The sequence below is a fragment of the Rhynchophorus ferrugineus genome, unplaced genomic scaffold (genome assembly GCF_030347505.1).
Source record: "Rhynchophorus ferrugineus isolate W39M unplaced genomic scaffold, kcgeb_rfMv2 rfM10, whole genome shotgun sequence".
Taxonomy (NCBI): Eukaryota; Metazoa; Arthropoda; class Insecta; order Coleoptera; family Curculionidae; genus Rhynchophorus; species Rhynchophorus ferrugineus.
Window position 1 is genome coordinate 29,208,598 of NW_027472589.1, and position 20,238 is coordinate 29,228,835.

Genomic DNA, 20,238 nt, shown 5'->3' on the forward strand with positions numbered 1-20,238 from the left:
GTAGTTAAGAAGACGAATTTTTCAGGGTTGTCAATACTTCAAAATTGAATAAAATGAGTCATTAGAGGAATGTCAACATTTTTTATCGTTTCTTTCACTTTGGTCGCTTTTTATGTGAAACAATATTTTTTGAAAATTTTCCTTTTAAAATAACATAAAATAACAGACAACAATTTTGACCGGACATTCTAACAATAATCACGGATTTTCAAATTAGACTGGGGCCCCATGGGGGTTAACGTTGATGCAGTCCTTTTAGGGCTGCCAAAACAATGGGAAACTGTCTCGCTAGTTGCTTGCCAGCATGCAAGAATACTGGGGCTCTTTGCAGTTTTAACATGCTGTCTAAATCGAAGAATGATTTCGCTTTTCTTATTGAAGAGGTATGTCGGCGAAGGTCATATGTCGTAGAATTATGTTTATTATCATTTTAGGACTCCGCTAATAAATCAACTAGAAGCAGGAGTTTCTTTACAAGACTTTTGGCGAGGCGTAAACAGAGGAAAAAGGTAAGGTTTAAATTAAATTAACTTAAACATAAAAAGAGATATTCCAGAAACAAAATGTAGGAGTGGTTGACTGTGTGTTAAACCCTCAACTTTCCTATAGTAGATTATCTGATATACAACGAGTTTCTTCTCAAGGGTCAGTAATTTTCTTGGAAAATTAACTTAATTTCATAGTCACAATTTTTAGTTCCTTAAATAACAGAGATATCCAACTCCAGTGTTTAGATGCCAGGGCTCTTTTAATTAGGACCAATACTTCCACCCCTGAAAACTCACTGGATTTAGAATGGGAACATGAAACACTACCAATTTCTCTAATCCATGAACCATCTGCTAGTTCATGGTAATGTAATTTGTGCATTTTAAGACACATTATTATATTAACAATAATTTTTAGGACTACCTCAATTTTTCCAGAAGATACACTAGTAAGTCAACCCCGTGAAAGTCCTAGTCATGGAGAGGTTAGTGAGTCTGATTGGTCTAGGGTTTCCTCTTCCGCGAATAGTTTAGAATGGGATAGTGTACAGAACTCTATTCAATCAGATGTGGATACTTTAGATATTGATACTCAGTTTCTTTTGAATGAGATAGATAGATTGACATCTCAAGCCTTAAAAGAGACAGGCGTGATCACTGATCATGATAGTTATATAGATGATACTGTGTAGTAGATACAAAGAAGTTTCCAGATAGAATTTTACCACTATTAAATAACTGTGGTAAGTGAAAAATAAATATTGGTTGTACAAGTCTGTATATAACTAGATGAGTTGTTATTGTTAATAAATATAAGACTGTAAGGTAAAAATCAAGTTAATCAAAAAAGAAAAGTACTTTAAACATTTTGGTTGCTTAAATTTGTATCCAATTTCTATTATTATTCTGATTTAAATCAACAACTAGATTAACTTTTTATTTAAGTCCAAGCGACTAAAAAATAATGAGAAAAAAACTGGTATTGCATGCAATTTTAAGTACTATTTAATGTATTGGCCTATATACTCATATTTTCACACATTATTTGTTACTAGATCACCCAAAGATAGCATTTATTTCTATTACATACTGTTAGGTGCTTAAGAGTTGTATATTTAGATTTTTAAAGCAAGTATTTTAATGAGCTTATTGAAAAAAATTGAATTATGTTTTTCTGATGAAAGAAAAATATTTATTATATAGTTTTATAATATTGGTGCTATTTCTAAGAAAATATAATGTGCAACAGCTAATTTGATGGGTCTTTTGTGCTGAATTAATAATGTACCCAATATAAGCAAACATGTTAAAATTTGTATCGTTAATTTGTTATTACTCACTAATTGCAGCTTTTCCTAATTTAAAGGTGCTTATTATAAAATTGTTGATTATGCACTGTGCAAGTGGATATGTAGCAAATAGCAATAATTATTTAAATGTTATTTTTAAAGGGACCAATCTGTTTTGGTTTCATACACTGATGATAACACCAATTGGAAATATTGCTGATTTGATTAATTTGTTCTGATCTAATTCTAAAATGAAATGATGAACATAATAATTTCATATAAACATATCACCATCAAAAATAAATGTGTTCTAAAAATAACCAGAGTTTTATTGCTATAAATAGTCATCAATGTTGAAATTTGTAAAACACCAAAATTCATTTGCTAAATTATTTCTATGCCTAGGGATGAATTTGCTTTGTTTCAAATCTAAAAGTCTTTTTGCTAGGTCTGCCATGATAGCTCCTAAAAATACATAGATAAATAATTTGAAAAAGAAATCTACATATAAACAACTTATATACCTGTACAAAGAATGATTTTCTCTTTTGCTAAGAATTTTATTGTAACTGCTGTTTTTGTAAGACATTCATCAGATAAGAATGGTGGATCTGCTATTACAATGTCATAATAACTATTCCTCTCTCTTGGTACATTAAGAGGTGATTTATAATCATAAAAAATAAAATCATCACCATATGCCGCAAATCTTTGATCATATTCATATAATGATACTGAAATTATATTCTAATAATGAAATAAAAACTACTTTTATGTAAACTACCTTCAGAGTTTGGTCCAAGAAATTCTTTAACTTTTTTATAAAGAGTTGGACAAGAAACCAGAGCCACTTTACTATTAGAACCGACTATTTTTAAAGTTAATTTTGCAAGATCCTCAACAGTCTTATCATCATACCAAAATTGACTCAGTTGCTGAAATTTTGTTCTATAAGTTATCTGTAATTATTTATTTCTGTTAACCCCTTTCAGACATACCCAATCCTCTTCAAAAGTTACATCTGTGTTGGTAAGTTTACAATCATTTTGTTTAAGTTCTCTTTCTTCCTGCTCTTTGTAAAACTCCTGTAATGCTGCGAAAGTACTTGCAGATAATTGGGGAAGATCATTATCTTCGTCTAAAGACATTTTTATTTATCCTTTTAAGGATATACGTGCCTTTGTTGAGTTAGGTTATAGAACACTACATTTTATGGTTATAATTTGAAGTAGGGTTTTTTAAAGATTTCTGTTGTCAAAATTTAAAATCCAGGCAACCTATCATACTTTTCAGGATGTCAGGATTCATTTCGCTTTTTTTTTCATTTCATCCGGGATTGAAAAATTTGGTTGGTTTTTGAACACAGTACTAAAAATGATTCAAACGGTTTTATTTATTTATTTTAGACAAAGACAAAATAGTTCAGTATATCACATTTAGGTATATTACATAAATAATAGTTATGCTTTTACATACATACAATATGGTTTATTTCAATTGACATATAGTTTACATGTAAGCTCGTTAATAAACAAATTAATAGACACAACGGAAACTCTAACGATATAATATTATAGTGAAATATGTTTTCAGTTTTGTTCAGTGTAGTGAAAGCTCGCACTACCACCCTAGTAGTAGTACATCTAATCTAGTAGTAGTCGCCCTAAAAGAAAACTTGGAAAACAGGATACAGTAAAATTAGATAAAAATATTTATAAATATATCTCTGGGATTAATAACAGTATTAAATATATACAATCAATTTCTAAAGATTCAAAGACAAGCAATCAGCTCTAAAAAATATTAGGCCTTGCCGAAGAAGCGGTATAACGTGCAGTATAATTAGATTAATTATTTTTTTGATTGTAAAATAACACCCTGTTGATTATTATAGAAATTGATAAAGAATGACAGTAAGATCATAACGGATTTATAAAAGACATACAATACATATGTAACAATATCAGTATAATTATAGAAAATATACTTGATATATTATTTTGATTAAGTTGTAATACATTTTTGTGCTATCGGTATATATATAAATATGTTTTTTTCGTGTAAATGATTTTTTTTGTATATAATAAGTTAATAAATAAAACTTCTGTATTTGTATAAATTTATGGTGTAGACCCAAAAAAGTATATAATATTGTAAGTTCATATTAAGGGTGATTTTTTTTTAGTTTTCAGTCAGTCGTGAATTAACCATCTTTTGTAATTAAGTCTTTTGATATATGAATTATTTTGATGATAGTCTTGTCTGAAAAAAATACTTTTCGCTTAAAAAGAACCAGAAACCTCTAAAAATTGTTGATTCATAACGTTTTCGCGTCGAAGATTCGTGATCTACTGATATCACCCTGTATATGAATGAATATGTTTTGTGTGGAACCAAAATGTATACAATATGTATTACCATTTCGAGAATTTTAAAGTACGTCGTGTTGATATGGTGAATTTAATTGAGTATATATTTAAAAAGATTGTCCGTTGATAAGGTACTGCGTACACTTTGTATAAAATAATATGAAGCGTTCGTTACAATCAATCTATACCTATACATCTTTCTAGAACAACAGTTAATAATATACATACAGTCATGTACACGATTATGATTTTTTTGGTGATGGATATAACACAAGGTGTACGGTAACGAGGATTACATGATATATAATGTAGGTAGGTAGAGGAAGAGTGCTTATTTTCGTTTTTAAACTTTGTTAATAAAATATATAACATGGAGAAACAATAGTTTGGGTACTTTTCGTAATATTCCGACTTGTTTCGTTCGTCTTTTTTGGTTAGTTAAGGTTTTTCTTTACCTGGAATCTTTTTATGTCAACTGGATTTTTCTTCAATTTTCTCGGCGGATAGTTCGGAATGAATTGAGACAGACAGCTCTTGGGATAATGATAGACCGAAACGATGATAAAAATACATCCAAAGCTAAATAGATACAAGAAGACAAGTTAGAAATATAAAAAATATATTTACAGGAATTTTATTCAGTGCGTCGATAGGTGGATTAAGTCGAAGTAATTTTTGTCAATGATGACATACCTTTTTGTAGAAAAAATAGAGGTAACATTCGCATTTTCTCTATAGATACAAGAAGAAAAGTATAAAAAGGACCAATTTACGTCTAGGGCTCTTTGGTGGACACCTCCAAAGATGTGTATATAGGGAATCGATTCATTTCGTGTAAGTACCGGCCAGATGGAACAGTCCAACGTTAATTGAAAGAAGCTTGTTGAAGCAATGTTAGAGATAATGGAAGGATTACACTCCTAGGGATCTACCGTAACCGGCCGTCCATCCGGCGATGAGATTTCTAAGCGTTTTACTTGGTGGAGAACCTCTGTTTCTGTTTCTTGACGAAGTCTGCGGCCATTCTGTCGTTCATTCTCAGCTCCAATATCTGTAGAATCGGATGATCTGTAACACAAACGCGATATTAAAATACTCAGAGCGATCATACTCGAGATGAGTACTTTTGTTGTGCTGTTGCATCAGTGTCAGGTCAACAGGTTTCAAGCCGTGGAAATTGTCGACGGAGGCGTTGTCTGCTACGCCTGATATGGTTCCTAAGGCGAGGAAAGCTTCGCCCGCGAAGTCGTTGGCTGTCAGGACGTCGTGGTCCATCACAGTGAATGCGACCATTGCTCCAGGAGCCCTAAAGTGATTTTGAGTAAAAATAATGGCGAAGGTGCGATTGATATATTATTTTATTTCATGTTTAATATAATATTTTAAGTTTGAGATTAAAATGTTAATAGAGCTCAAACAGGTGTTTATTACCAACTGGAAACGTACATGTGCATGTACAGATACTTCAAAAGTGCCTACATTTTCGGCATTTCTCAAATTAATATTTTCTCGGCGGCATTAATCAAACGCTTTCAATCTTGGCGGTACACTAAAAACATATTCAATATATCATTTATAAATATAATGGTGAATGCGCTATTCATCATATTTAATAATTAATATAGTTGGATACTTTATATATTCTCCAGCATACTCAATACTTAATAATTAATGGGCATTGTAAAAAAAATTAAACTTAAGGAAAATAATTTATACTCAAAAGTTAACTGAAGGAACATTCACCGGTTTTAGAATATTATTTGCTGATAGCGCAAAATTTGCTAAAACTCAATTGTTAATCATTATTAATTATTACTTAGTTAAGTCATATTTAACTAGAATATGAGTATATATTAAATTAGTTATTATATTTTTATTTATAAATATAATGTTGAATCGACTATTCATAATATTTAATAACTAGTGCATTATGATGATATAGTTGGAGAATTATTGTACTTCTTTTTTACGGATTACTAGTGCGGATTTTGAAAACTTTCAGTAAAAATAATGGCGAAGGCGGCGATTGGTATGTTATTTTTTTCAGATTTAATATATTTTACCCTAGTTTAAGAAATATTACGACCTGAAACATATGGTTATTGCTAACTAGAAAGGTGAAAACATATTTGCTTGAATATTATTAATAATATTATTATATTATCGTTATTAAAGACAGTTTAATTCAATTTATAAATACAATGGTGAATGCGTAAAATTTATAATATTTTAATACATTTTAATGGTTTTGGATATCGCAAAAAGTTCAGTGGTTGTACCCTGTTCTGGAGTTTGAATGCCTGGTTGTCTACCATAAATGCGTTGCCACACTGTGTGACTGTCCAGGAGGAAAATAAGGGTAGTGGACAGGGAGCGGTTGTAGGGAATTACTTCCAGTTCAGGAAAGAAAAACTTCAGTGAAAGAATGGAAAATTGCATAAACTAATTACTGGGGAGGATCACAAGGCACGCAGCGATATTCTAACTTATAAATCTTAGAGTTAAAAAATCAAAAGCTGGTCAACAAATCAGCAATTAGGAGCTGTTGTGATTTAAACTGTATGCTAACTTACTTGCATTGTTCTAAAGAGACGCTAAACTCAAAACACTCATCGAATATCGGGTGTAAGGTTTTCTTGTGCACATTGGTCTGTTGTTCATTACAATGTGGAAACACTCTCTTCGGTAGCAATTCTATGATGACGAACGGATCACTGTATCCGTTGGGATCGAGTGGTATAACATCCCGAGCATGTAGAACCTAGACAAAATAGATCCTGATGCATATTTTTAGGGTTATAGTAAAGCGGCCCACTCATTCTGCGCTCTGTAGTATGACAAGTTGTATAATTCGAGTCTTTTCGACCGTCCAAACGATAAATACGTAGTCCGTGGTGTTGTACCATAAATCGTACGACTTGGTCGAATCGTTTGGAAAACGATGGACACTCTATACAATCTGTCGTACGACATGTTATACGACTTGAGTCGATTCGATCGAACGATAAATATATAGTCCGTGCCGTTGTCATCCAACAAATCGTACGACACTGTAGAACCGTTTGGAAAACTATCCACACTCTGCAATCTGTAGTACGATAAGTCGTACAACTTGAGTCAAGTCGACCGTTCACACGATAAATACGTAATATGTGGCGTTGTTATTCAACAAATCATACGATGGTAATGGCGGGTTGGACAACTTGTCGTACGACAGATTGCACGGTGTGTAGACTGTTTTCCAAAGGATTCAACCGCGTCGTATGATTTCTTGTATAACGCCACAGATAATGTGGTGGGTTGGACAACTTGTCGTACGACAGATTGCACGGTGTCTAGACAGATTTCCAAAGGATTCAACCGCGTTGTACGATTTGTTGTACAGCAATGCCATAGATTATGTGGCGGATTGTACAACTTGTCGTACTACAGATTGCACGGTGTGTAGACAGATTATGTGGCGGGTAGTACAACTTGTACCACATATTGCACGCTGCGTACGACCCATTTACCATTTAAGACTTACCTCGACACATAACGAATCGTGATTGAAGTACGCCCTAACCGCCAGACTACCGTACGGACTCGTGGTCGTGTTGTATTGGTCGTGGAGCCTCTGGCCGTAGAAGATCTCTATCAGTTTCTCCGTGTCGGTCCGGTGGTATTGCAGTCTTTGTTCGATCTGACAGAAGGTGGGCGAGTGCAGCAGCTCCGTGCTGAGGCCCTGGCCTTCCGCGTGGAAAAAGTCGATCATCAGTTCCAGGGCGGAATGTAGCCGTTCGTGGAACATGGCGGGCAGGTCCTCGCTGGTGGCTCCCCCGTCCATCTGGTGATTGAGCTCTGCCAAGGTGTATTCCCAAACCTGAAAATAAACACACTGTTACGTGTGTGCGTGTGTTCTGGTCATATTTTCACTTTTAAAGGGCATTTATTGAGAAAAATTGGCATAAAACGTATTAATCGAAATAAATCCTATCATTTTTAAAAATTTTCAGACAACAAGTGATACCGTGTAGAAACAAAGCTGTTGGTTTGGCGGCGACCCAGTCAAACCCAACCATATTGCATCGCTCTGAAGTGGTCAATCAGAAGGCGGTATGTCTGAGGAGTACTCTGGATACTGCAGAATTTGCTGCTGCTTTCAATTCGAATTACTTACCTTACCAACAGTGTTGGATAACTAGTATCAGTATAGGATTACATTTTACAATATCTGTTATTACGTGACATTTGACAATAATATTTTCACATTTAGAATATATTATAATTTTTATACGTAGTTTAATTTTAATTCTATTTTCGAATTAGTTATGTTTCTGCAACATATATATATATAATATACGAAGGGATTCGCTTTTGACCAAAAACAACAACGACAAGATGATTCGGAGCAGTGTTTGAAAATGATCAAGCGTAATAAACCCGAGATTTTGCATCGATATGCGACAATGGATGAAACATGGCTCCATCACTTTACTCCGAAGTCCAATCGATAGTCATCCGTGTGGACTGCACACGATGAACCCGCTCCAAAGCATGAGAAACCGCAACAGTCGGCTGGCAAGGTTATGGCGTCTCTACGTTCGGATGCACATGGAATAATTTTCACTGACTACCTTGAAAAAGGAAGGATAATCAACAGCGACTATTACATAGCGTAATTGGGCCGTTTGAAGGGCGAAATCGCCGAAAAACGGCCGCATGTGAAAAAGAAAGTGCTGCTTTACCAAGACAATGCACCGTGTCACAAGTCAGTGAAAATGATGGCAAAAATCCATGAATTGGGCTTCGAATTGCTTCCTCATCCACCGTATTCTCCAGATATGGCCCCCAGTGACTATTTCCTGTTATCAGATCGTCGAATTTTCGTCGAATGAGGCCTATTTTGAAGCAAAGGACAAATCGTACTACAAAAATGGTATCGAAAAGTTAAAGGTTCCTTTTAATCAGTGTTTTAACCTTTGAAGGGAATTATGTTGAATAAAAAAAAACTAATTTTGCCAAAAAAAATGTTTTAGTATGCTAGGCTGGGGACTTTTGTTCTGTTATTTGTTTCTGACTTTAATTAAGTTGTCACTACAATATATAAGAAATTAAAAAGAAGGTAAAGTTATAACCATAAAATTTCAAATGTGTACATTACCTCGCAGAGGACTTTCTGGAAGTTCTGCGGCAGCAAAGCTACGTTCAAACCCTTCAGGTGGGTGTGCAGGTAGTCGAACAGGGGATCCACGGCTTGTTGAGTGGGCAGAGTGTCCGGAGACCAGGCCACGTGGAACATGGCCTTCCTTAACGCCTCCTGCATCTGTGGACCAACCCTCTTGAGAATGTCCGTTATCCGAACCTGGAATTGGTTATGGTCAGTTTTTTTTAACTGTTAGTTAGAGGTCTGAAGGGCATTACCTGGAATTGACTTAAAGTACTATCCAGCTGATTGGTCAGCGTGGCGAAATGCATTTCGGGCGTGAGGGATTCTAAAGTAACAAAGTCGAAATAGTTTTCTGAAAAAAATCAATCAATTTTATGACATAGTATGACTAATGTTATAATAGGTGAAAATAGATTTAAAATTGAAGGTATTAACTTGTTAACATTTTCTATTATCGTTTATTGTTTTGTGCGAATAGTTTTTATTTTATTTCTTGACAAACTGACAGAACAAGTTGGATCTTACAGACCTATTTACTAAAATACATCCGAGGAAAAGAAATGCTGCTATGCAATATTCCTTGGTGTCTCGCAAGCTTTTAATTAGACATGGCATTTGAGATTAATTTAAAAATGAGCAAATTGCTATCGCGGAATTACTGTCGACCGCTGGAATCATATATTTTCGACCGAAAATTTAGAATCTCGCATGAAGGGACATTCTCAACATTTAAAACTATTTTGGCTGGAGTTTCACGGGGTAGTGTCTTGGGACCATTACTGTATCTGCTCTATACTGCTGTATATATCAACAATAAAAGAAACAACACTTGGAACATTTGCCCAAGACACAATTATTATAGCAAAAAATGTATATCTGGTTAAGGCTGCAGAAAAAGTACAATTAGCGGTCAAAAAGATATACAAATAGACTAGAGACCGGAAAATACAGCTTAATAGCTCCAAATTTATCCATGATACTTCAAAAAAAATCATTTCTAATAAGTGCTGGCATGTAGTTAGATTAGTATTATAATTATTCAGTATATACAAAGGGTAATCATGGAACGTTAAAAACTGTCTTTTGGACATTTGTTACTTAATTTCAAGAAATTTTCTGGCAAACCCATCACTTTTAGAAACGTATGGTGATGCTGTTCTGTCATCCCAATTGTCGGTTTTGGTTTCAACGACTTAAGAGTGGTGAGTTTGATGCTAATGGCAAAGAAAGGCCTGGAATAGCAAAAAAGTTCGAAGACAATGAGTTACAAAACTGTTCGGACGACAATTCAGTCGATTCAATTTTAATTCAAATAAGAAATATAAAATAAGACAATGGCTATCGCAAGATTTGACTGAAAATGCCATTTCAAGACGTTTTTACATTGCTGTTAAAAGAAAAAGCTCTTTTGTATATCGTATTGTGTAATAATTCATCCTGGAGACTAACTTGACATAACAAGTCAATTGAAAAGTCCCCGGCCTGACACTTAGATGGCGCTACTAAAATTAAATCCATATGCTTTTTAATTAGCCCTAACCCTCAGAAGATGCGTGTATAAATTTGACACCTGTCGGATCATTAGTTCGTGAATTATAGCATTTTGAGTGAAGCAACTTTTGTTGTTGTGAAAAAAATGGATAAAAAGGAATCTCGCGTCTTGATGAAATATTGCTTTTTGAAGGGAAAAAAATACAGTTGAAGCAAAAACTTGGCTTGATGCCGAGTTTCCGGATACTGCTCCGGGAAAATTAATCATCAAGGATTGGTATGCTAAGTTTAGACGTGGTGAAATGAGCACCGAAGACGGTGAACGTAGTGGACTCCCAAAAGTGGTTGTTACCGACGAAAATATTTAAAAAATCCAAACAATTATTTTGAATGACCGTAAATTGAGATTGAATGAAATAGCAGACACTCTAAAGATATCAACTGAACGTGTACATCATATCATTCATGAATATTTGGATATGAAAAAGCTCTGTGCAAAGTAGGTGCCGCACGAGCTCACTTTTGACCAAAAACAACGACGAGTTGATGATTCGGAGCAGTGTTTGAAGATGATCAAGCATAATAAACCCGAGTTTTTGCGTCGATATGTGACAATGGATGAAACATGGCTCCATCATTTCACTTCGAAGTCCAATCGACAGCCATCCGAGTGGATTGCACATGATGAACCCGCTCCAAAGCGTGGCAAAACGAAACAGTCGGTTGCCAAGGTTATGGCGTCTGTATTTTGGGATGCTCATGGAATAATTTTCATTGACTACCTGGAAAAAGGAGGGACCATTGACAGCGACTATTACATAGCGTTATTGGACCGTTTGAAGGACGAAATTGCCGAAAAATCGCAATTGAAGAAAAAAAAGTGCTGCTTTACCAAGACAATGCACCAGTCAGTGAAAATTATGGCAAAAATCCATGAATTGGGCTTCGAATTGCTTCCCCATCCACCGTATTTTCCAGATCTGGCCCCCAGCGACTATTTCCTGTTCTCAGATCTCAAAAGAATGCTCGCTGGGAAGAAATGTTCGTCGAATGAAGAGGGGATCGCCGAAACTGAGGCCTATTTTGAAGCAAAGGACAAATCGTACTACAAAAATGGTATCGAACGGTTGGAAGGTCGGTATAATCAGTATATCACCCTGGAAGGGAATTATGTTGAATAAAAAATACTAATTTTATCAAAAAAATGTGTTTTAGTATGGTAGGCCGGTGACTTTTCATTGACCTGTTTCTATAACAATTATATGTGTAAAAAGTTCTAAGTTCGTTCAGGAGTGACATCCAAATAAACAGCAGAGGGGAATATTCTTGGAATTCTCTAAGTCTTGGTGTGCATATGGTGTAATCAGGCAAAGGAACAGATGCAAAGTCATCAACTTCAGGACAAAGCAAAGCGATCACACGCTGCAACAGTTGTGAAATATACATTGCCGCAGTCACCATACCCATCAAGCGTAGCACCTTTTGATTACCACTTATTCAGGACAAAGAAATGCATGACCTGACATGGTACACAGTTTTGAAATGCCGAAGAAACACAAAAATGGATCGATGGCGAGATCTAGGATGGCTGCTGAGCCAATATGTTTCTTATATCAGTATAATCTCAAATTAAATGATTCGAAAAATTCTTTCTATATTTAAATTTCATATAGTCCGACATTTTTCGAAGTGGGTGGCGGGTTATTTCGACTGCGTATGAGCTTTCTAACTTCAGGTCACCATAATATCATCATCCATTCGCATAAGTAACATTCTGGAGCAGCAGAATAATGTAATTTCAACATAACGTTTAGTGGCGACTAAAAGGCACACACAAAAATGCAAAAGCTTTTCCTTGTAATGACGTTACACTTTACAGCTTTGACAGTTATACAAGATTAGGAAATGTTGAGCGGAACACGGTTAACATTCGTTATAAAATCTTTTTCTGGAATTGAAACAATTTACTGGAGTTGGAGAGTTAGTAATGGGAAAAATAAGAATAACTCTTCTAATTTTCTTCAAAAATAATTAAACGTACAAATATAATATTTATTTCAAAGGAAGTAAAGCGAGAGGTTCGAAAACTGAAAATTATAACACACGCAGATGCTTTTGAAATAGATAAATATGTGCCTTAAACTTCGTGCTGGTAAGAACCAAACAGTGTAACACCAAATTACAAGCAAAAATTGTGATATATATTTTTTATGGTTCTGCTATTATATCGCATCATTTAAATGTTATTTAACGATATCAGAAACCTATTTTAATTCGTTTGTGTCCGAAACTAACTCTAGACTTTTCTTTATGAAAGAATGAAATGGACAAAATCAAATTTAACAAAAATTCTCATTCAGATATCAAGAGTCAAGCAACTGTACTGGGTAGTCGGAAGATACTCTGAACTTGACCTGAAACTAAAGAGCTTGGTTTATCAATTTGCTACCTATGGGGTGTAAATATGGAGTCGCACTAAGGCATCAAACCAACTAGTAATCCAATATAAAGTTCTACGATTAATTACCAATGCTTATCGTCACGTAATCAACGATGACCTCGATATCAAACGGACATACGAAGTGATCCAAGATATCGCCTTGAAATATGAAATATGGCCGCTAAATCACAGCAACGTGGAAGCAATACAGCTACTGGACAACGCGCAGGAAATCAGAAGTTTGAAGCGAACCAAACCACACGAACTTGTTTAATGTAGAAATGTATTCTTAACTTTAGCGCAAGTAGTTAGGAAATAGGAACTACTAAGCATATATAAAGTAAGATGTAATTAATAAAAAATAAAATAAAATTCAGATGTTATGTCAGCAATTAAAAAAAAAACGATTAATTGTGTACAACATCTTGAGAAACTGCATTGTATTAAGAAAAATAATAATTAGGTGTTGCTTGTTGTTGCGACACAAATTTAATTATTTATATTTGGGACAGTCGTGTAAATTTAAGTTTACGTTAATTGTAGAATTCTTTCGATTGTGTAATTAACGGGTCTAATTTATTAGACCTTTAACTGATGTTCCTAATATTTATGACATGTGAAAAGAATTATGGCTTGATACAAAATATAACATCGCAATGTATTGAACGTTTGGTGAAAGTAGCCAACCAAAAAAAGGTACCGAGTAAAGAGAACATACGTGTTCAACAAAGAGGAACCCCATCGGCTCGTTGTCGAGTGCTTCGGATAACGAGGCTTCACGTACCGGGGCTAGACGAAACGTGTCAGGAGTTAGACCTGGTAGAGGACCCCTTATGGCGCCTATAACCATAAATATCAAGAAGACCCGAAATCGTGGAATTTTCGGGAATTCCTTTGGAGTGTTTTTCAGCGTGAGACGTTCCTAGCTGGAAGAGTGTTTCCCACCACGATATTCTCAGCGATCGGGGTACAGAAAAGGGTTTCTTGGACCATCCTTGTCCACTACCACCAAGAACCCGAGGGACGAACTTCAGCGATAAAACACTGTGCATCGACATTGAAGAAGGTACTTGCACCGACAATGAAGAAGGCACTTGCATCGACAACGAGGGAAAGAGTTGAAATGGTAAGAAGAAAGTATTGTTGAAAATGTTGTTGACAATTGAGAAGAAAGTATTGAACTGATTGATGAAAATATTGAATTTAGAAATAAGCATTGTTAAAAGCATTACGCATTGAAATCATACTGTTAGAGGAATTGAGAGCAGTATGGTTAGAAGAATTGAAGAGAGTAATATTAACCCCATCCAACAACAACCAGGAAAATTCCTGTTTATATTAGCCAAACTAGACTTTCGTTATCAGTAAGTACATTCGATCTGAATCATAATCCTTTTCCCATAACGTATTAATTAACATCTATGTATATATTTATTATAATTATTAATTAAATAACTCGTCTTTGGATATTAATTTACTCAAGGAAGAGAGAAAATAAATTGTATTTAATTTACAACCTTACTTTTCTAGATATATCTCAGGCTTTTGACAAAGTATGGCATACGGGCTTGCAGGTTAAACTAAAGAAACTTCTCCCTCATCCGGACTATCAGCTATTAAAATCGTATCTCACTGACAGACATTTTATTGTAAATCAAGGCGATGAACATACCGAATTAAATCCCATATATTCAGGAGTTCCGCAAGGTAGTGTACTGGGTCCAGTACTGTATCTTCTGTATACGGCCGATCTGCCCGCCACAAAAATAACTACTGTGGCAACATACGCAGACGACACAGCAATCTTAGCATATGAAGGTCCAGTCACAGCATCAATAAACCTACAAACCCACCTGGACCAAATACAATTATGGTTGAAGACATGGCGCATTAAAGCCAATGAAACAAAATCCACACATATAACGTTTACCCTGCGTAGAAGAACATGTCCTCCTGTGAATATCAATCATCGTCAACTCCCCCAAGCAGAGCATGTTAAATATCTTGGTATGCACTTAGATCGACGCCTAACCTGGAAGAAGCACATACTCTCTAAACGGAAACAACTGGGACTAAAATTATATCAAATGTATTGGCTCATTGGGCGCAAATCCAAGTTATCATTAGATGACAAGGTATTGCTGTATGAGTCTATACTCAAGCCTATTTGGTCGTACAGAATCCAACTATGGGGTACTGCTAGCAATTCTAATATATTCAACGTTTCCAAAATAAAGTGTTGGGTGCCATTGTTGATGCTCCGTGGTATATTTAAACTAAAGTGATACAACGCGATATTCCTCTAGAACCTATAACGAGCGTAATTCAACGTGTTTGTCTGAAGAACTTCGAAAGAGTGTCAGTGCATCCCAATGTACTCGCTAATCAGCTAAATATGCGACGTGATAGTGAAGTGCGTAGACTAAAATGTTTAACACCACCTGATCTGATTACTGAACATATATAGACTTTAGAATAAGCTTTAGAATAAGACTAATTAATTAAGATAATATTTTATGCAGAATATTGCTTAATGAAGTAATTTTCTACATGCCATGTATATATAATATAGACATAAGAAATACTTATTGCCAATAGGGCAGATTGTGAAAGCACGAAGAGTAATAAGAAAAAAAAACAATCTTGTTTTCTCTCCCACATCTCAACACTTGTTCTGGTAGTTGAAAGAATTGCAAAGACTAAATATGAAAAATGTTGCATGGTTAGATATAATGTAGATCAAGTGGCCTGCTCTGCCGTAAAGTAATGTTACTTTTCACTCTATCCTCGTAAATTAGATAACAGTATTATTTGACTTACCTAGTAACGATACAAACTTATATACGTATTCTAAATTGTTAGCAGCTATACACATTTCGTCGCATATCCTAAACGGGCCTAATTTGTCGAAGTAGCCGGTCTCCATCAGTCCTTGATACGTGATGTCGGCGTAGAGCAGCGCGGCCGAACAGATGCAGTCTAATAATTGCGAGAGCAGGCACACGGAGTGAGCTTTCGGCCATTGCAGCAGACGCCAGAAATCTCGCAGCTGACAGAACATGGCCACAACGTCCACGGCCGATGAACTGTGCTTCACCAATTTGTCGCCGTCGCAGGGCTTTTGCAGATCAACAGCCGTACGGACCTGTAGGGAAAGCCATTACGTTTGATTAAATTTGGTAATCAAGCAAATATGTACGAGGACGGTTTGATAAGTCCATTATTTTTTTAATTTTCCGCACAGTAACTTTAAATGCAAGTAGAAGCTAATTTTGGATGATCATGCTTAGCATTCGTTGAGCTTCGCCAGTTTCCGCCTAATTTTGCAACGTTGCCATGTGCAAGCTATCAAAAATATTAAACTATTTTATATACTATATTTTATATACTATTTTATATTTTAAAACTTATTTATATATTACAATTTAACCGAAAGACTGAAAAGAGAAATATTGGAAATGAAAAACAAAACCATAAATGACTATCTGAGAAATTTAACAGATGATAAATAAGCTGATTATTCACTCTAGAAAGTCACAAAATATCTAAAGCGCTCATGTCCACACAGTCCACTGCTAGATCTATGTGGGAATTGGGCACGTGACAATCACCAAAAAGCAGAAGCATTTTCTGAGTATCTAGAAAAAACTTTCAAACCAAACGAAACTAATATTGAATATAATTTGCCGGACATAGAAGCTAAAATTCTATGACTGAATTAGTCACGCCGAAAGACCTAATCAAAGTTATTAAAACTGACATTAACCCCAGAAAATCACCAGGCTACGATTTAATAACAGAAGAATTTCTGGAAAAGCTACCAAGAAATGGAATTATAAAACTCACCAATTTGATCAATACAGCATTTAGATTAAAAAATGTCCCAGACATTTGGAAGATGGCTGAAATTATAATGATCCCAAGACCTGGGAAGTCACCAAACGAAATAAAAGCCTATAGACCTATATCACTACTGCCAGTAATATCTTAGGTTTTTGAAAAACTCCTGTTGAAAAGAATAAAACCGATCTTAGAGAGAAAAAACCTAATACCAACACACCAGTTTGGGTTTATTAACAAACACTCAACAATGACCAGCTCCACAGAATAACAGATGTTATTGAAAAAGCCTACGAAAGTAAAAAAGTATGCTCAGCTATATTCTTAGATGTAGCGCAAGCCTTCGATAAGGCTTGGCATGAAGGCCTTGTTAATAAACTACAGAAAATGTTACCAAAACAACACACCGAACTATTAAAATTGTATATTACAACCAGAATGTTTAGAGTCAAACAAGAAGAAGCTTACTCTACGATAAAGAAGCTAAAGCAGGTGTACCACAAGGAAGTGTACTGGGATCAATGCTTTATCTACTCTACACTTGTGTTATACCAGAAATGGAGAATATTACGATGGCTACTTTTGCTGATGATACTGTGATTGTAGCTGGCGGAGACAACAGAGAAGAAACTTCACGAAAATTACAACAGGCAAGTGACAATATAAATAATTGGACACAAACTTGGAAAATAAAAATTAATGAAAGTAAATCTGTGCATGTTCAGTTCACCTACAAACACACCGTACAAGCAGCAATAACATTAAATAATACTATCATTTCATATAGCAACAACGCTAAATATCTCGGAATGAATCTTGATACAAAACTTCGATGGAAGGAACATATGAAGAAAAAAAGAAAAGAACTGGAATTGAAATATAGGAAAACTGGCTAATTGGAAGAAAATTACAATTATCAGTACATAATAAATTGTTATTATGTTATACACATAAATACTGAAATCTATATGGACATACGGAGATCTTTTGCAAAGATGAATGAATGCATAAATAGAATACAAATTTTTTCAGAATAAAGTCCTGAAAGGTATTGTGGGCGCACTCAAATACTATAGGACTGATTACCTAGATCGAGACCTTCAAATACACACAGTCATTCAAGAAATCAATAGATTTGCAAGGGGGCATGAGGAAAGACTCCATTCTCATGAGAATATTGAAGTATTGTAGCTTTTGGATACCACCAGAACAGGACACAGACTCAAAAGAATCAAACCATCCGATCTTGAGTAGTGTTGTGTAGTGAAGTGAATATAATAAAAAATACAACAGTGACATGTATAAAATTATTTCACCAGAGACTGAGAAACTTGTCTAGAACATTCACAAATATTAAACAATTACACACATAAATTTACGACCATGCCCCAGCAGGATTCGAACCCGCGGCTATCGCAACAGTAGGAGGACTGTCCAATAGCCTTTATCACTGCGCCACCAAGCCGGCACTATTATTTTTGGTTCATCATGGATTAGATTAAGATTTTTAATTTGGTATAAATGTATAGCTATTTATACTACATTTTCTTTAGTATTTATGGTTATTGAACATCTTTAGTTTTTAGGTTTTGTTTAAATTGTGTTGTACTATTTATATTTATTATACAATGTTATTTAAAAATAGCAATTAATGTATTAAAACACGATAAAACATGTGTGGTGTTATTATTCCATTCCTTTTTATAAATCCACAGAACATCAGTATAAAAATAATCCTACTTCTTTTAAAATTATATTATTTATTACATGTTAATACAAATTAGTAATATTTTTTACGTGAATGAATATATATATATATATATATATATATATATATATATATATATATATATATATATATATATATATATATATATATATATATATATCTGTCTCGGTTATACTACCCTTGGGAAATAAAAACACATTTAAAATTAACTGTTCCAAGCATTTATCTCCGATCTTTCTTATCTCACAATTTATACAGACAAGAATTCGTACATTTTCGTCTAACATCACGAAAAAAAAAAACAGTCGAACCGCGCATATGACTATCGCTATCAGTCGCAATTTTTTTGACTATCGACTGTTTAGACTGTTTTGCGACTATCGAGTGTTTCGACTGTTTTCAGTCGATAGTTCCCAAAGCTATTTTATACCGTTTAGAGATATTATTAAGTCATTAGTATTTCTAAGACGGTAGTGCAATAAGTAAAGTGAATTCTCGATCTAGGAAGTGGTGTGTACCCGGATGCTCAGATACTAAAGAAATGCAGACTCCTTTTACTTCGACGAAGTATTTAGCTGTCTTTAAAAAATGGTTGATAATGTTAAAAATCCCAAACTGACTGTATTAACCATCACCGTAATTTACAATCGCTACAGCGTATTTTGTTGTTGTAAGTTGAGGTACGATTATTCATATTAATAATCGTACAAAATATCAAATATTTATTTTTTAATTTTAGAAAATGAATCCCTTTCCGAAAGAAGCTTCACAAACGGCCATATATTTTTATTCTTGGATCAATTATTTGATAGTTGAAACTGCACTAAAAGCTCCTGAACCTTTTAAGAGAGGATTAACCAAAGTTCAATACACTAAGAATTTTGGTTATTACCAGGAGTTCAGAAATTGCAACTTCACTTTATACCTTCGAGCAAACGAGGCAAGACAATAATCACATGCCTCAGAAAATTGCTTTATTATACTATCAGTAGGTCTTTGAGCTCTCATTTTTATTTTATCTCACTAGTCTGATCTATATGATAATATAATATATTTTTTGTGAAACATCTTTAAAAAAATGTAAATTTAAAACCTTTTAATTGTACACTATTTAATGATCTTTCAGATCGAATGTTAAAAATAATATGCGCCATATACTTTTGGATAAAACAGGTAAACAGAATTCTATCAAAGAAAGACTCAAAGTTTGCTTTAAGCATAAGAAAACAAAAAAAAACAGAACTCTAATAGATCCTATTAAATTGATGGCCCTGAACAAATATAAAAAAGGGAAAAAAAAAACAGAAGAGATTACTTTGATTTGTTCCAAAGGTCTTTGTTTATGATATTTATATTTTATAGATATATTTATTTTTATAGTATATTTAGATTTTATACATAATTTGCAGCTTTACAGATTATATTTATTTTATTCATTGAATT

At 34.3% G+C, this 20,238-nt stretch overlaps 3 protein-coding genes and 1 long non-coding RNA gene across 5 annotated transcripts in view; 1 reads left to right on the plus strand and 3 right to left on the minus strand.

Annotated features, from left to right (window-relative positions):
- Window positions 1-37: 37 nt before the first annotated feature.
- LOC143204018 (uncharacterized) lies at window positions 38-2,097 on the plus strand. Its single transcript, XM_076416441.1, has 5 exons — window positions 38-383; window positions 435-509; window positions 557-645; window positions 697-852; window positions 907-2,097. The coding sequence occupies exons 1-5, from the start codon at window positions 273-275 to the stop codon at window positions 1,178-1,180; spliced, it is 705 nt and encodes a 234-aa protein (XP_076272556.1). The 5' UTR covers window positions 38-272; the 3' UTR covers window positions 1,181-2,097.
- LOC143204020 (EEF1A lysine methyltransferase 1) lies at window positions 2,086-2,999 on the minus strand. The gene is made up of 4 exons (XM_076416443.1): window positions 2,776-2,999; window positions 2,562-2,712; window positions 2,302-2,511; window positions 2,086-2,242 (listed from the first exon to the last, which is right to left on the minus strand). Exons 1-4 carry the CDS (start codon window positions 2,923-2,925, stop codon window positions 2,112-2,114), a joined length of 642 nt encoding a protein of 213 aa, XP_076272558.1. The 5' UTR covers window positions 2,926-2,999; the 3' UTR covers window positions 2,086-2,111.
- Window positions 3,000-4,551: 1,552 nt separating this feature from the next.
- Window positions 4,552-4,981, minus strand: LOC143204031 (uncharacterized). The gene is made up of 2 exons (XR_013007484.1): window positions 4,840-4,981; window positions 4,552-4,725 (listed from the first exon to the last, which is right to left on the minus strand). It is a non-coding gene; the product is annotated as an uncharacterized LOC143204031 (long non-coding RNA).
- A 5-nt stretch (window positions 4,982-4,986) lies between these two features.
- unc-13-4A (BAI1 associated protein 3) overlaps window positions 4,987-20,238 on the minus strand; it is a 233,402-nt gene continuing 218,150 nt past the window's right edge. For both annotated transcript variants that reach the window (XM_076416392.1, XM_076416393.1), the window contains exons 17-23: window positions 16,047-16,371; window positions 9,550-9,647; window positions 9,290-9,490; window positions 7,673-8,008; window positions 6,720-6,907; window positions 5,271-5,452; window positions 4,987-5,214 (exon numbers count right to left, since the gene is read on the minus strand). In XM_076416392.1, coding sequence (XP_076272507.1) covers window positions 5,120-5,214; window positions 5,271-5,452; window positions 6,720-6,907; window positions 7,673-8,008; window positions 9,290-9,490; window positions 9,550-9,647; window positions 16,047-16,371 — 1,425 coding nt within the window. In that variant the 3' untranslated portion in view covers window positions 4,987-5,119. The remainder of the gene's footprint in view (window positions 5,215-5,270; window positions 5,453-6,719; window positions 6,908-7,672; window positions 8,009-9,289; window positions 9,491-9,549; window positions 9,648-16,046; window positions 16,372-20,238) is intronic.

Bases quoted from the DNA above. Each gene is read 5' to 3' on its own strand.
- LOC143204018 (XM_076416441.1), top strand. From the start codon at position 273: ATGGGAAACTGTCTCGCTAGTTGCTTGCCAGCATGCAAGAATACTGGG. The intron at 646-696 runs GTCAGTAATTTT...CACAATTTTTAG, and splicing joins CAACGAGTTTCTTCTCAAGG to TTCCTTAAATAACAGAGATA. The intron at 853-906 runs GTAATGTAATTT...AATAATTTTTAG, and splicing joins GAACCATCTGCTAGTTCATG to GACTACCTCAATTTTTCCAG.
- LOC143204020 (XM_076416443.1), bottom strand. From the start codon at position 2,925: ATGTCTTTAGACGAAGATAATGATCTTCCCCAATTATCTGCAAGTACT. The intron at 2,512-2,561 runs GTAGTTTACATA...ATATAATTTCAG, and splicing joins TCTTGGACCAAACTCTGAAG to TATCATTATATGAATATGAT. The intron at 2,243-2,301 runs GTATATAAGTTG...ATGTATTTTTAG, and splicing joins GAAAATCATTCTTTGTACAG to GAGCTATCATGGCAGACCTA.